The sequence below is a fragment of the Tachysurus vachellii genome, chromosome 14 (assembly GCF_030014155.1).
Source record: "Tachysurus vachellii isolate PV-2020 chromosome 14, HZAU_Pvac_v1, whole genome shotgun sequence".
Taxonomy (NCBI): domain Eukaryota; kingdom Metazoa; phylum Chordata; class Actinopteri; order Siluriformes; family Bagridae; genus Tachysurus; species Tachysurus vachellii.
In genome coordinates this window covers 1893358-1908709 of record NC_083473.1, presented here as the reverse complement: position 1 = coordinate 1908709, position 15352 = coordinate 1893358, and the positions used below count along the sequence as shown (strand labels likewise).

The following is a 15352-nucleotide window of genomic DNA, read 5'->3' as shown; positions in this document are numbered from 1 at the left end:
AAACTGTTATTGCAATTTTTTCTACTTTTCTGTGCTTCATTTTCTCTGGTTGCTGCGTAACACATCCAATTGTCAAGGAACAACACAATATATTTTCCTGGGTTTAGAAGAGAAGGCAGAGAAGTTCCATTAGATAAGGGAAGTTAGAAAAGTGCCTTTGGGTTGCTGTCAGTAGCAAAAGAATAGAGCAGTTAGGGTAGCTGAGCTGTGTGGAGATATCCAGGTCTCAGTTAGGGCCAGAAAGTCAAGATAATTATGGGAGGCTAAAGCTGAGATACAGCAGACTGACAGTTCCAGAGCTCACCTACCACCACTATACCACTGTTATAGACTGAGAAAAGTGATGAAGGTACATGAGGTTACTGGTAGTACGGCTTCTCGTTATTTCATTAGAGTCTCTGAGTTTGTGAGACGGTGACATCAGAGACAGGTTTGAGGCAGATGTCTGCATACATACTGTATCTGGTAACACTTAATTGGACAAAAAGAGATAAACACTAGTAAACTTGAGATGCTCTGTCAAAATCGATGTGTTGAGAAGATGCTTCTGAGGACTACAGCATAAACAACAATATCAGTATGTAATATATAACGCTCTGTATATTATGTCTATAACCTGTATATCTTGTTAATAGCATGTTCACCTGTATATTGTCCTGTTCATACTGTAAATTCTGTACATCTTGCACGTGCTGGTTATTGGACTTCTGGTTAGATGCCAAACTACATCTCATTGGCTTGTACTTGTACATGTGTAATTACAATAAAGTTGAATCTAATCTAATCCAATCTAATCTAATCTAATCTAATCTAATCTAATCTAATCTAATCTAATATATCTTATTAAACCCTACCCACAATCCACACCTTAAGGGTGACAAACTACTCTTGATTAGTCACCTGGGAGAACTAATTAGCATTAGACCAGCAATGCCTTCCAAGCAACACTACAGGTACTGTACAGATAGGTACACTACAGATACTGTACAGATAGGTACACTACAGATAGGTACACTACAGATAGGTACACTACAGATACTGTACAGATAGGTACACTACAGATACTGTACAGATAGGTACACTACAGATAGGTACACTACAGATACTGTACAGATAGGTACACTACAGATAGGTACACTACAGATAGGTACACTACAGATACTGTACAGATAGGTACACTACAGATACTGTACAGATAGGTACACTACAGATAGGTACACTACAGATACTGTACAGATAGGTACACTACAGATACTGTACAGATAGGTACACTACAGATAGGTACACTACAGGTATTGTACAGATAGGTACACTACAGATACTGTACAGATAGGTACACTACAGATAGGTACACTACAGGTACTGTACAGATAGGTACACTACAGATAGGTACACTACAGGTACTGTACAGATAGGTACACTACAGATACTGTACAGATAGGTACACTACAGATAGGTACACTACAGATAGGTACACTACAGGTACTGTACAGATAGGTACACTACAAATAGGTACACTACAGATACTGTACAGATAGGTACACTACAGATAGGTACACTACAGATACTGTACAGATAGGTACACTACAGATAGGTACACTACAGGTACTGTACAGATACTGTAGGTACTGTACAGATAGGTACACTACAGATAGATACACTACAGGTACACTACAGATAGGTACATTACAGATACTGTACAGATAGGTACACTACAGGTACTGTACAGATAGGTACACTACAGATAGGTACACAATCAGAAGTGGAATCTAATGTGATGAGCATCATTGCATAAGTGGAAAGTTTGGTGACCACAATAGCCCAGTGTCCTGTGCTTCATTAAAGAGTTTTTTTTTTTCCAGATCCAGGCTTTACGCTTTGGGTTTATTGAGAAATGGCAGTTTCTAACCACAACCTGTGCAGTTTCACTCTTTTCCTGTTCTGCATACATGATACACTGTGGTTTTATGTTTCAGATGTAGTGATGAGAACAAAGGAGCGTTCAGCGTCCGTTCTTCTTCCCTCTCATTTCTATCTGTTTGCTGTCGTTGTATTTAATCTTGGCATCATCTATAAACAAGCTGAAAGATAAAAACTTTTGCACATGCAATCTAAAATAAAACCTATTAAAACTCGACGTCTGTGAACAGATAACAGGAAGCGTAATGGAAAGAGTATCTTTCCGATTGTGTGAAGCCTTTTGACCACAGAGTTGTCAAAAATAACAAGAAAATAACAAGACACTTCTATCATGTAGATTAGATAACCGCAAATCGTGCACATGAAATAACCCACACATGGGTTTAAAAAAAGAACTGGTACAATGATTTAGTACAGAACTTCATAGAAGGGGTTTAGACCACTTTATTTTTCTGTGTTCAAACATCTAAAGATTATAAATGTGTGCACAAATGTGTTTAGCACACTTATGACCACAGACAAAATCCTGACTCTTGTTCATTAAACCATGCAGATGTAGAAAGAACCCCAGCACTTTTAGTAAATTTAGAACACTTAAAGGTCCTTTAGTTGAGTATTCTATATAGCCATAAGTATGTGCACCCTGACCATCACACCCACATGTGCTTGTTGAACATCCCATTTCACATTTATTCCCCTTTGCTGTTATGATGTTATGATCAGCTCCACTCTTCTCTTCTGGAAGGTTTTTCCACTAGATGTTGGATTGTGGCTGTGGGGATTTGTGGGCATTTATTTAGCTACAAGATCATTAGTGAGATCAGACACTGATGTTGGGATGTGAAGGAGACTCCAGTTCCAGTTCATCCTAATGGTGTTTATGGGGTTGAGTCAGAATCAGGGCTCTGTGTAGTAAACCCCAGTTCTTCACTCCAACCTTCACCTCCACACCAGGTCTTCATAGATCTGTTTTGTTCACAGTGACATTGTCATGATGGAGCAAGATTTGAGTCTCTTAAACATTCGTCGGCTGACATTAGCTACAGTAGGAAAAAAGGTTCTTCAAAGTTCTTGGAAACCATTTTAATACAATAAATGCATTATATGGTCTAAAGTGTGTGGACATCTGACCATCACACCCATATGTGCCTCATGAAGCGCATTTATAAAATGTGTCTGTGTGATGTAGCTTTAACATTATGTGTTTCAAATACTGAGACTGCAACCCAAACCACAAGCCTATCTTTCATAAACATTACTGATTTTTATTGTATTTTTTTTCTTAGTTTTGTCTTTTTTCTCTGGACTGATTTAGACTAGTGTATAAATAATTAAAAAGTGTTATTTTCATATCACTGCTTTTTATTTATACATTTTCACATATACATTAACATCAAGCACTTAACATTAGCATCACGCTGGGCAGTACATGATTATTAATTTACATTTGGAGTATTCTAGAGGTTTGTAAAGGGAGAAGTTTTCCCATTTGTAACAAAGACAGACTATTTTCTTATGCAACATTAAACTTAATAGTTGTATTTATTCATGTAAATCACCAGCTGATCCTTGTAACATTTATGCAGTAATTTAAAATAGAATAAGTATTTATTTTACAGTAGTTATTGTTAACTTCTTTATACAAAACAAATGAACAGAGCAGAACAATTATTTTTATGATGATGTAATAAATTTGAACACTTTTTGCAGGTCAGTGTCTCCGAGCCTGTAAGGTAACTGTTGCGTACGTTACATTTTCCCAATCTGATGATGTCTTTTTCTTAGCAGCTGCTCTGTGCTTTCTTTTGTGTTGGATGCTGGCATAATGAACATTTTCTTCCTGCTGAGAGAGATGGAGACCCATCACAAAACACCATGGAACAACATCATTAATATTTATTGCTAAATATCTAAATATCTATATATCTGATGCTTTACTATCTCTCTCTCTCTCTCTCTCTCTCTCTCTCTCTCTCTCTCTCTCTCTCTCTGTCTCTCCAAATGCCTATATATTTAGCAGTATACTGTATATTGGCATTACAAAATTATTTGCATTAATATTCAAATTAACATTTAAAAGCATTAGCATGCTAAATCCAAGTCTAAATCTAAGGAACTTCATATTCCATGTAACATTTCTAAACTGTACACATCCATTTCTTTCCACAGGTAAATTGATGTAGCATACAGGACGCACTAAATGACACGTGCTGTACATGTATGCAGTAACACTTCGCCTGTCACATGTCTAACACTGACTTACATATTCTAATGAGATTTTAACTTAACATTCACAACTTTTAACCTGTTTCTTAAAACAATGCATCTAAATTTGTATCAAATTGATATCTGATTATATCAGTTGGATAGATTTAATCTGACATAAATGACCTGAAAATTATCTGTAACATTAATAGTGACCATAAATCTGAGGGCAATCTGTTGAACTGTCACTTTTTACTTTAAGTGTTTATATTACTTTGAAACAAATTGATAATTTTGAATAACAAATAAAAACAAAAGTTAAACTAATCTAGGTAAAATAAAATTGTACCTTATCCACTTTTTCAGTGGAACCTTTTCTGTTACTGCAACAGTATGATGATGATGATGATGATGATGATGATGTTGACCTTCCTGAAAGAAATGAATTTGAATTAAAAATTACACTACATACAAAATTTAACCACAGAGTGTTGGATAATAATAACATTTCAGACTATTTTTACTGAGATAAATTTAAATAATAGATGACCTACAAACGATGTGTATGAGCTAGTAGTGAGTCATTAGAGTATTAAAGACGGCCGTGAGCTGCCGCTGGACTGCTGTTAATTATACATGCATTATTTAATACTCTACTCATATTTTTGTCGCTGGTTCTTTTTTCCGCATTTTGTCCATATTAATAAGGCAGGAAACAATGAATTTATTTTGTGGTTCATGATTAAATTAGCAGTTGATTTTGAATTGTGAAACTTTACAACATCTTCATGTATAAATGGAACTAATATATTTAAATAGTTATTTTACAGATTATTGAAAACGATGACTATTAAAGATGATCTGGATAAAAAAACTGCACCTTTGAACCTGTAACAGAACACACACATGCAGATGAGGTTTATTAGGGCAGAGATCAGACACACAGTCCGTGTAATCCACATCTCTGATCTTGTACACGGCTCATTATCTGGAGGCTTAGACGAGGTGTCATGGTCTTCTGAAAAACATAATGCAGAGTGTCAAAGAAATCAGTACAGAGAGAAACCTGAGGAAAACCGTACACTGTGTATAAGAGTTAAAAATCATAACTTTAATCCGTTTTCTCTTTTGGCAGTTCACCTTCTATTAGTTTCACACACTCCTGTTTCCCGGCACTACAGCTGATGTGACCTACAGTAATGCTAGATCCTCTGCTCAAACTACACGGGCTTGAAGTTTATTCTGATCACGCGGTGAACTAAAATTTGCCCTTTTTTTCTAAAATGAGTGAAATCAATATCCCACACTATGATACTCTAAATGTTATTGTGTGACAAATATAACTTGTATAAAAGTAATAACATTTGGAATAAAATATTATTTACATATATTATGTACACTGAATCAAAACTGGTGGTTTGTGGTGTTTATTATAGTTTTAATCTTGCTCTCAGTTTTTAGGAAAATCACCTTTAATCATATACCATTTCATTGGGTTGTCAAAATGAGGGTGCATACAGTATATAAAATTCCTTTGTTTTGGAATTTCAACATAAAAATGAACTGGTTGTTAAAGTCTGATAATATATCTGAAAATACAAAATCTTTAATTAAAAAGGACGTATACTGGGACAGTGGTGTCCGAAAATCCCTTCTAGAAAGAAGTAGGAAACACAGCAAAAATGATAAAGTCCAGGATCCTCTTCAAGTGTCTCTAGTCTTAGACATCTGCGAAGTTACAGAATTACAGAATTATTCAATTCAAGAAACTACATATTTAAAATGGCATAAATATCACTCAGTGCAAGCGTTGTGAATTTTTGATGCAGGGTGCTAATACTTATGGGTTGACTGGTTTTGCAGAATTTCAATGTAATTCAAAATTTTCAGAATCAATTTATTTGTATAGCGTTTTTAACAATTCCCATTGTCTCAAAGCAGCTTTACATGGAAAGTATGGAAACAAGTATGGAAACAGAATAGAGAAAAAATATAATAATAATAATAATAATAATAATAATAATAAGAAGAAGAAGAAGAAGAAGAAGAAGAAGAAGAAGAAAAAAAATAAATAAATTAATACATTCAATAAAAGTTTAAAATTAATTTAAAAATATTAACTAAAAAATTAATTAATTTTTAAAATATTTTTTATCCCAATCTCCTTGAACATTTTACTTTTAGTTGTTTGAATAAAACTGTTTGTCAAAAAAAGATGAGTGTAGTTGTCACATTTTTAGAAAAAGACAGCAAATCACAGCAGTTGTTTTTTTTTTGTGGTTCTATTTAAGGTTCTTGCAGCACTGGCAAATCTTAACACTAACTTTAAAGGTCGCTGATATTTTTAAACATTTTTTCTGAACAATTACAACTTACACTGTTCTGTAAAATCTACAGTTTCATTCTAAAATCTTTATAAAACTTCTTTACAAAGGTTTAATACATTTGAGATTATCCATTAAAACAGAAATGAAAATGTTTTTTAACTATATGTTAAATTGTTAAGCTGAACGAATACACAAATATGTAGTAAGACAGTATTAATGTTTATACTGAAGAAAGTATTTTCACTAACCTGTAACTCTGATGAGTTTCCCAAACTGAATGTGTGTCTTATCCTTTCGACCTTCACAGTAATGAAATCCCAGGTCTGTCTGTCTAACGTCAAAAATCACTAAACTGCAAGTTTCTGTTATACCAAATTGACTCTCGTTCACATTATAAGTAGGAAAAAACTTTTTAATCAGCCTCCCCTGTTCAGCAGATATCAGCAGCTTCACCTCCTCAGATCCCAGTCGATACCACAGTATCTGAGTATAATTAGTTGTAATAGATATGTTACAAGGCAGGGTGATGTTCTCTCCAGGATGGACAGATACCTGATCAGCTGAAGTGATCTGAAGGATACTTGGCCAAAAAACACCTGGAAGACCAACAGCATGTTAAGAGGTTCATCATCACTCTATAAACCATTTAACCTGTAAATCAGTGTGAACATATCAAGCATCTACTTCAGTTAACTACTGAAGTACATCTACTTCGTACATCACATCATTCGATTTTGAACGTCATTTGGCAAAATGTCTTTAGTTACATTTCTGGATTACTAAATATATCCTTATCAGGACTAATGACTCTCTGAACACCACGAAAAGTCCTGAATATCATCCAGGCTCAGATCTACAGTGAAACAGTTCTTTATAATTCACATCGATGTGGTTTAGAACTCACCAAACAGCAGCTGTGGTGTAAACAGACTCAGGATTTGGGACATTTCTTCCTTAGATGTTCTGATGGTCTACAGTATAAACAAGTGATGCTTTTTGGAGTTATGTAGTTAGGTCAACATTTCTCTCTTCCTTTCTCTGTGTTTTAAGTTCCTGCTAGCCGATTTAGCCACAAGCCTCTACATCCTGTTTTTCTCAAGGTGTCCAATAAGCTGCTGACTAGTCCCATTTTAATTCTCAGAAAGCATGTACAGACCCAGCCCTCTTATTGCACCTTCATTTGTGCTTCACAAGTGTTGGCCTGCATTCACAGCTTGGCCTGCATTTATTCATAAACTCACGCAGTTCGATCACATACAGTATACACAATTAATTAACAAGCACCAAGACTTGATTTGGACAAATATTGGGCTGATAATCTCAGAGAAATGCAGTGAAATCAGTGTCAGCAGAGTCAGAATTTGTAATGCCTGAAAAAATATGTAAAAGAAAATCAGTTCCTATTGTATTTATCTGTCATCAGATCCAGACGATTACAGTATGGGTTTTGTACCGTAACCACCTGAGGGTTCAAGGAAAGGCTGCTGCTGCTTGTCTGGCTCAATGACTGTATGTACCTGTATAAATGGTGCTGTTCTTTCCTGTTATGTGTTTTTGAAGATATTCTGCTAAACATGGTCCTGGTGTCTGTTGTCTAGTACAGATGTCTTTATTCTTTTACGGATAATACTGTCATTATTTATGATCTCACTACCCAGATTAAGATGAGTTTGCTTTTGTATCTGGTTCCTCTTCAGTCTGATACCTTTCATGTTGCAGCACCACTAATTAACGCTTCACCACATTTCCATTTCAAACCGCAGAAGAGGGTGAAACTGCATAATGGGGCTGGAAACTATTTACCAAGGCAAGTGTTTCTTAGTAAACCCGACAATGTCTGGACGTATGACCTTACAATTTGTAGGGTCATACATCCAGACATTGTCCTGGTTTACTAAGACTTTATATAGTTAGGCTTTGAAAAGGCACTTATGAAAGACAGGTTTTGATGAATAAATGAGAATTACTATCTTCTTCTATTAGCGTTTTTTCCGGTTAGGGGTCGCCACATAGAGAAAATGACTATATACATAACAAAAACACATAAGAAAATATGTAAGGTAATAGAGAAGAAGATAATACATAAATAGCTGTAAAGAATAATAAAATAAACAAAGTCGATATTTGGCATGACATGACATCCCTTTAAAAATAATCAACAACATCTGCAGGTACGCTGGGTGTGAGACAAACACACTCTTGATGTGACGCCTGCCTGCTGAGTGACTATGGTCATGTTCACATCTAGTGTCCATCCTGAATACTCTGATCACATGTGGACATCCAGGAGTCATAGCCATTTACACCTTGGCATTATGAACACTTATACCAGAAGCTAAAAATAGAATTTTTGCCTGTTTTGTTTGAGCCTGTATTCAGCCTTGGATTTATTTTGGATGTCACGCTCCATAGTAGTGGTGAATGGATCATATTATTGAATTTACCTACATAAAAAAATAAGTATTTTTTATATTTTTAATCTAAATCTAAATCCTACTAGATTTAAATATTATATAATGTTATTATGGCATTGTTATAATGTGATAATTTGATTTTCTTTCCATGCCAGTGTTATTGTGGAGATATAAATGGTTTCCTCAGCAGGGTTCTCCCATCCCTCCCTTTTTCATCATCCTGCCCATCAGCACTAAACCGTGGTGTTCAGTTTTAACTGCAAAGGGCTCATGTGGTTGCAGGTTTTCATTCCAATCAAGCAGAAGTCAAACCTGTTCTGTCTGGTGTGGCTTCTGCTTAATTGGAATGAAAACCTGCACCCACACCTGCTCTTCTGGAAGATCTAGACACCAATTAGCTAAATATAGAGTCATTCAATTTTACACACAGCAACCCAACAGTGTCCTGACTAATCTAATAACAGATAAAATAATTCATTTATCTATACAGATTACATGAGAAGTCCATTTACATTCCGTGTCTGTGCACTGTGAGAAATTCTAGTTCATTTCTACTGGAGGAACCTCTACAAAACCTATCACAATGTCTTTAAGAACATAAAATGTATAATCCAGTGTGTCCAAACGTTTGACTGGTAGTGTATAATAAGTCATTACAGAGCAGATAAACTCTGTCTCAATAACGTCTCAGATGAACTGTTAAAGGCTTTGAGCTTGTTCTACAGGAACCCACAGCTGATGTCTTCCGCTCCTCACCTTTGGGTGTGTAACACTTGCTACACAGTTGTTTGAGGTGTGCCACAGAAGGAGGTTAGCTGCTAGATATCTGAGGTTTGAGGGAGGCTACAGATGTGGGACTGAAAAATAGTTCAGGAAAGAAAAAATAAAAAAAAAAGCACTTGACTATATACAGTTATTGAAAGGTTCTGATTTATATTTACACTCTCCGGTGTCGCCCAGATGAGGATGGGGTCTTGTTTAAATCTGGTTCCTCTCAAGGTTTCTTCCTCATAAGGGTTTTTTACACCTGGTCACTTCATGCGTTTTCTGTGATCAGATAGCTATCCGACCGTAAAAAGACCAGGGGTCTCATTTATAAAGCGTGCGTACGCGCAAAACGGGGCTGGAAACGTGCGTACGCCAGTTTTCGCGCAAAGGCGTAAGGCGAAAAAAAACAAACTTGACGGGAGACCTTGCGCACCTTTAAGCAAACTTTGAGACGTGCGTACGCACATTCTGGAGACAAAGGGAATTGGCGACACAGATGGTGAGGTCGTGATCTGAAGTTAGATTGTAGAAAATACGTGAGAAGAACGATTATAAGAATTAATGACATTTAATTTTCACTCCATTTCACACGTTATATCCACATTATCATGAAGATTAAATCCAACAGTGTTATTTGTGCCGATTGTTTTAGGCTATATACATCTAGTAAAATCCAAACGTAATTCAAATTGTATTAAAAAATTAATAAATAAATAATAATCAGCGCTACTCCATCCAGGCTCTATCCTGCCTTGATGCCCAATGACGCCTGAGGATAGACACAGGCTCCCCGTGACCTGAGTAGTTCGGATAAGCGGTAGAAGATGAATGAATGAATGAATGAATGAATGAATGAATGAATGAATGAATGAATAATCAGCGCTGCCTTACAGTCACATTGTCCACAACGGGAGCGCAGGAGGAGATGACGCGACTACATGTGATACAGAATAGCATGAAATACCCTTTTATTAGAGAACTGCAGAACACAGTGTAAAAACAAAATATTTTCCTTAATGTACATATATCATAAAATGTCAAAGTCTGCAAATACAGTCATGAAGCACAATCGCTACTCATCATCGGTCCTAACTATTACGGTGTTCATTACAAAACGTCATGAAGAAACATGTGTTCACTATAACATTTTCGTCTTAAATTTTCGCCCACAAATTAATTCTGTGATTTTATCAAGGTGTTAACGATCAGTCTAATTGGTAGAAACATATAAATCCTCCGGTGACCCGGGTATGTAATGCTTCATGATGGCACTGCTGGCACTGTTGGAGGATTACGCCAATGGCAGAATAAGGAGAGAACGAGTTTTCAGGGACCATGATGATGACTGGCTAATAAGCCGATTTAGATTCCCTAGAGCTGTGCTCTTAGATCTGTGTGTTGTATTGGGTCCAGTATTAGAGAGGGCAACACGCCGGAACCATGCCATCCCAGTCCAAGTACAAGTCCTCACCACTCTGGGGTTCTTGGCAACCGGCTGTTTCCAGCGGAAATTGGCAGACAGGTAAATTATTTATATAAAAAAACTATAAGTAATCCTCAACTTTGTCTCTAAGACCTTTTTGTATATGAAATAATTCTATTGGAATCTATCATCTCACCCTATAGGTCTGTTATATCACAGCCGTCCCTGAGTGCCATAATATCTGTCGTTTTGAATGGTAAACTTAATATGGGTAGTCGATACATCAGGTTCACCTACACTGTGTGAGAACAGGCTGAAATTAAAATGCAATTTGCAGCAATTGACTGCGCTCATGTTGCTATAAGGGCACCATCTGAAAATGAATTTGCTTATGTTAATAGAAAGCATGTGCATTCTATTAATGTGCAAATCATATGTGACTCCAACATGACCCTCACAAACACAGTGGCACGCTGGTCTGGTTCAACACATGATTCCTTTATCTTGACACATAACAGTGTAGGGAACAGACTAAATGCAGTACGTGATGAGTGGCTTCTTTAGTGAGTTTAACAATATTAAAAAGTAGAAACTGTAACAATTTTGTTTTTAATATAATTATAACCTGCAGGCGACAGTGGCGACCCCCTGAGACTCTGACTCCTCAACCCATTTTTAAAATTTTTAATAAATCTGAATTTTTTTTGGCGTACGCCATTTTTGGCTTTTGGGCGTACGTAAACTTTTAGTAGGGATCCTACACACAGTTTTATAAAGGAGGCCCCAAGTGTAAAAGGTAGTGATGTTAGCAGTGACACCGAAACTCCGAGGCGTGTGTCAAATAGTGATGGGCAGTTCGTGAACGAATCGTTCTTTTGAACCGGTTCTTTTTAGTGAACTGGATGAACCGGTTCACCAAATCGGACTGATTCTTTCTAAACAGTTCGCGTCTTGAGTCAGCGCTGATCCACAAGTTACTAAAGTTACTCACTTCCGGTCATGCCTGACAGTTGGTCCGACTCTAAATAAACTAATATCCCGGAGTTTATGGAACTCCTGTACACTGAACTGAGAACTGTTTCTTTCGGACGCGTCCGACATACTCAGAACCGATGAGCTGTTGTTACTGCGCATGCGTGAATCACTGAACCGATACAGCGAATCATCAGTACACTGAACTGAGAACTGTTTGCTTCGGACACGTCCGACATACTCAGAACCGATGAGCTGTTGTTACTGCGCATGCGTAAATCACCGAACTGATACAGCAACAAATGTAAATGGTTATGATTTAATGTCTTATCAATGTATGAGTGTTTAACTCAGTTGGATTAGTTTTTGAAACAACTGATGGAGCGAAAGAAACATTTCAAAATTATGCTTTTTTGTAAGTTTTTGTAAGTTGATGAAGATTAGTTTATTAACTTTATATCTTTAAGACACATAAAACACCCACGTTTGCACATCAATGACTGTACTGGGTGTTTTAGTTGCAAAACTTAAATGTAAGAAACGTATTCAACTAAAGTTATGATTACAAAGAACTTTTCTAATGTGTTAAATTGATTGTATTAATATCTGTCATGACGTCAGGACGTAAAAGAACTGGTGAACCGGATTTTTGAACTGGTTCATTAAAACGAACTGTCCGAAAGAACCGGTTCGCGGAAAAGAACCGAACTTCACATCACTAGTGTCAAAAAAATGAACGGATTTTCATTGAAGCTTTGTATCGAAGCTTGATTCGTTCTGGCAATTGCTTTTACTTACAGTATAGTGCATCAACTGCTTGGAATGAGATTCAAAGATCATTGAATTTGAGTGTATTATCTCAGTGAATGAGTTTAAACTGTATCTCAACCGAACATTCCAAACTGTCTGCACTTGTTCTTAATCTTGTTTTATTGTTGTTGGAAATGTGTGTTGTGATTATTGTTCTATGTACTTAATTTGTTTTATGTTGTCTATTGTGTGCTGCTACCTTGGCCAGGGCTCACTTGTAAATGAGATATTTATCATAATGTGATTTTATCCCTGGTTAAATAAAGGTATAATAAAAAAAATAAAAAATAAAAAAAATTCTGGCAAAATCACGTGAACAATGATGTCCGAAGCTTCATTTCACACACACCCACGTGACTGATTCGTTGTCTGGTTCAAAGGTTTAAAATCGTGCACGACACGCGGCAGCGCGCCCTTGTGTTTTGTATTGGAGTATTACACAGAATCTATTACTGTACAACGAGTTTAGGAGAGCTTATTGTTGCGAGTTGTCAATGGAGCCTGTTACAAAAAAAAAATCACGTTCTGTAATGTGGGAACACTTTCATTTGATTTCGCCCAATAAGGTGGATATATATGGTTTTGTTGTGAGGCCAATATTTATAACTTAAATCTCACTCAGCATTGTGCAATTATACGATTCAGTGTAATATTTCATGTTGTATATTTTGTCATATATATATTTAATGGATAGTAATAATAAGTTGAAAAATATAGGAATGCAAGAAAAGCCTTTTGTGCACCGCTTAATACCATGATCTGTTTTAAATGGTTAACACTTTATACATTTGAGACAAGGTCTATCCTTAATCTGTTTTTAGGTCCAGTGTTTGATTTGCTCCCAGCAGCTGGTCTATAATAATAATAATAATAATAATAATAATACATCATCCATGTCACTCATTCAAGAACACTTACAATGTCCATTTCACAAGTTCACACCTACCAATAAGACTGTGTGTATATAGTCATGCTGAACAGGTGGACACCTGATTACTGACTGCTGATTGTTAATAAAACAATTAAGCACAAAGCATCCATCTAGCCTACAGTACAGTAGTCTGTAAGGCAGATTTATAACCGTGTAAAAGTGTCTGCACTTATGTACCTTCAACATTCATGAGTTTGATTTTTTTTCTAAAAACAGTCAAAAAGTCCACATTCACCATACAAAAAGTTCTCTTTATTACATTTTTATTTGGAGTTAACATGCGTATGCAATGGAACATGCTTTGGTCATATATTTAATATATTGATTCATTTATTTATTAATCTATCCTTAATTTGTCAATCCATTAATTTTTCTTCTAAAATGAATACGTTGTTTGGTTGTAGAACTTTCTGTGATAGCACTTTCACCAGCAGAAGTCCTCATCAAGCTCTGATTTGAAAATCTTCGAGTGATGAACCTTTTTCTGATACAATTGGGTTGAAAGCTTCTGTAACCCTCTGCTTAGGTTAATGTAACTACTAACTAGTTTAAGTATTAAGAAATTAAAGCTGGGCTAGTATCAGAAGCTCTAGATACGACAGTGGAGCCTGAAATAATAACCGGTCATCAAAGAACAGACAACACAAAACATAAATTTGAGCATTGTATTATACAAAATGAAGGGCAGTTAATTACATTCCCTGCCTACCTAAGCCGGCTTCCTGAGTGCACAGTGCACAATAAAATCAAAATAAATCCTCAAATAAAGAAAGAGTCCATGGAAGTTATGGATGTGTGTGTGTGGTTCCTAGAGTATGTTCTTTTCACTACCCGGGTAGATTTACGTGTGTTCTTATCTGTATTGCAAATGAAGGCACAGGATGATGCTGGTTCCAAAGATGCCACGGCTGGCCACACCGGACTCTTGTTCCGTTCACTTCTGCGGTTGGCTCGCCACTGACCGCTAGGGTCAGATCCAGATGGTCTATCCCTTTCTTAAAACCAATCTATACATACAGTACAGAATGTATTCATTACGATTGCCTCATTTCTGTTCAAATCTAATCAACTTTTCTTCATTCAAATGTCAAATCAAATATAACCAATTGTAAAGGTTATAAATACTCTAATCACTATGCAAATGAATATGCACACATCACACCAGATAACATGTCATTTCCAATGAACAACAATCAATCACTCATGTTATTTCCATCTCACAGTACAAAATAAGTCAGAGAATCTCAGAAACCTAGTTCTGAAACCATATAGTTAGGTTTTTTCCCTTTTTTATCTATTTTTCCATCTTAACATTTTAATCATCATATCTTAACATATTTATTCTTTTTAACAACTAAGATAAACTCCTACTCATCATATACATATCAAACATGTATATTCACAATTAAAAAACTTAATCACCCTTATTTAAAATACATGTATATTAACTTTTAACTCAACAAAACAGTATGAAGTGTAAACACTATTAAAGATCTTCTACAGTGGTGTCTAGCTTAGCTGAGCTAGCATAACAAACCAAATAGAACTTGCAGTTAAATGTTAACAATTAGCATGCAGCTAG

General features: G+C 36.0%; 1 protein-coding gene across 2 annotated transcripts; it reads right to left on the bottom strand.

Moving 5' to 3' along the window:
* Positions 1-3315: 3315 nt before the first annotated feature.
* On the bottom strand, positions 3316-7489 carry LOC132857251 (uncharacterized). 2 transcript variants are annotated; one of them, XM_060887265.1, is made up of 5 exons: positions 7357-7489; positions 6701-7048; positions 5006-5143; positions 4475-4557; positions 3316-3763 (listed from the first exon to the last, which is right to left on the bottom strand). In XM_060887265.1, the coding sequence occupies exons 1-5, from the start codon at positions 7397-7399 to the stop codon at positions 3632-3634; spliced, it is 744 nt and encodes a 247-aa protein (XP_060743248.1). In that variant the 5' UTR covers positions 7400-7489; the 3' UTR covers positions 3316-3631. The 2 variants fall into 2 exon arrangements, with proteins under 2 accessions (XP_060743248.1, XP_060743249.1); XM_060887266.1 differs by having other exon boundaries at positions 3316-3760.
* Positions 7490-15352: the final 7863 nt, after the last annotated feature.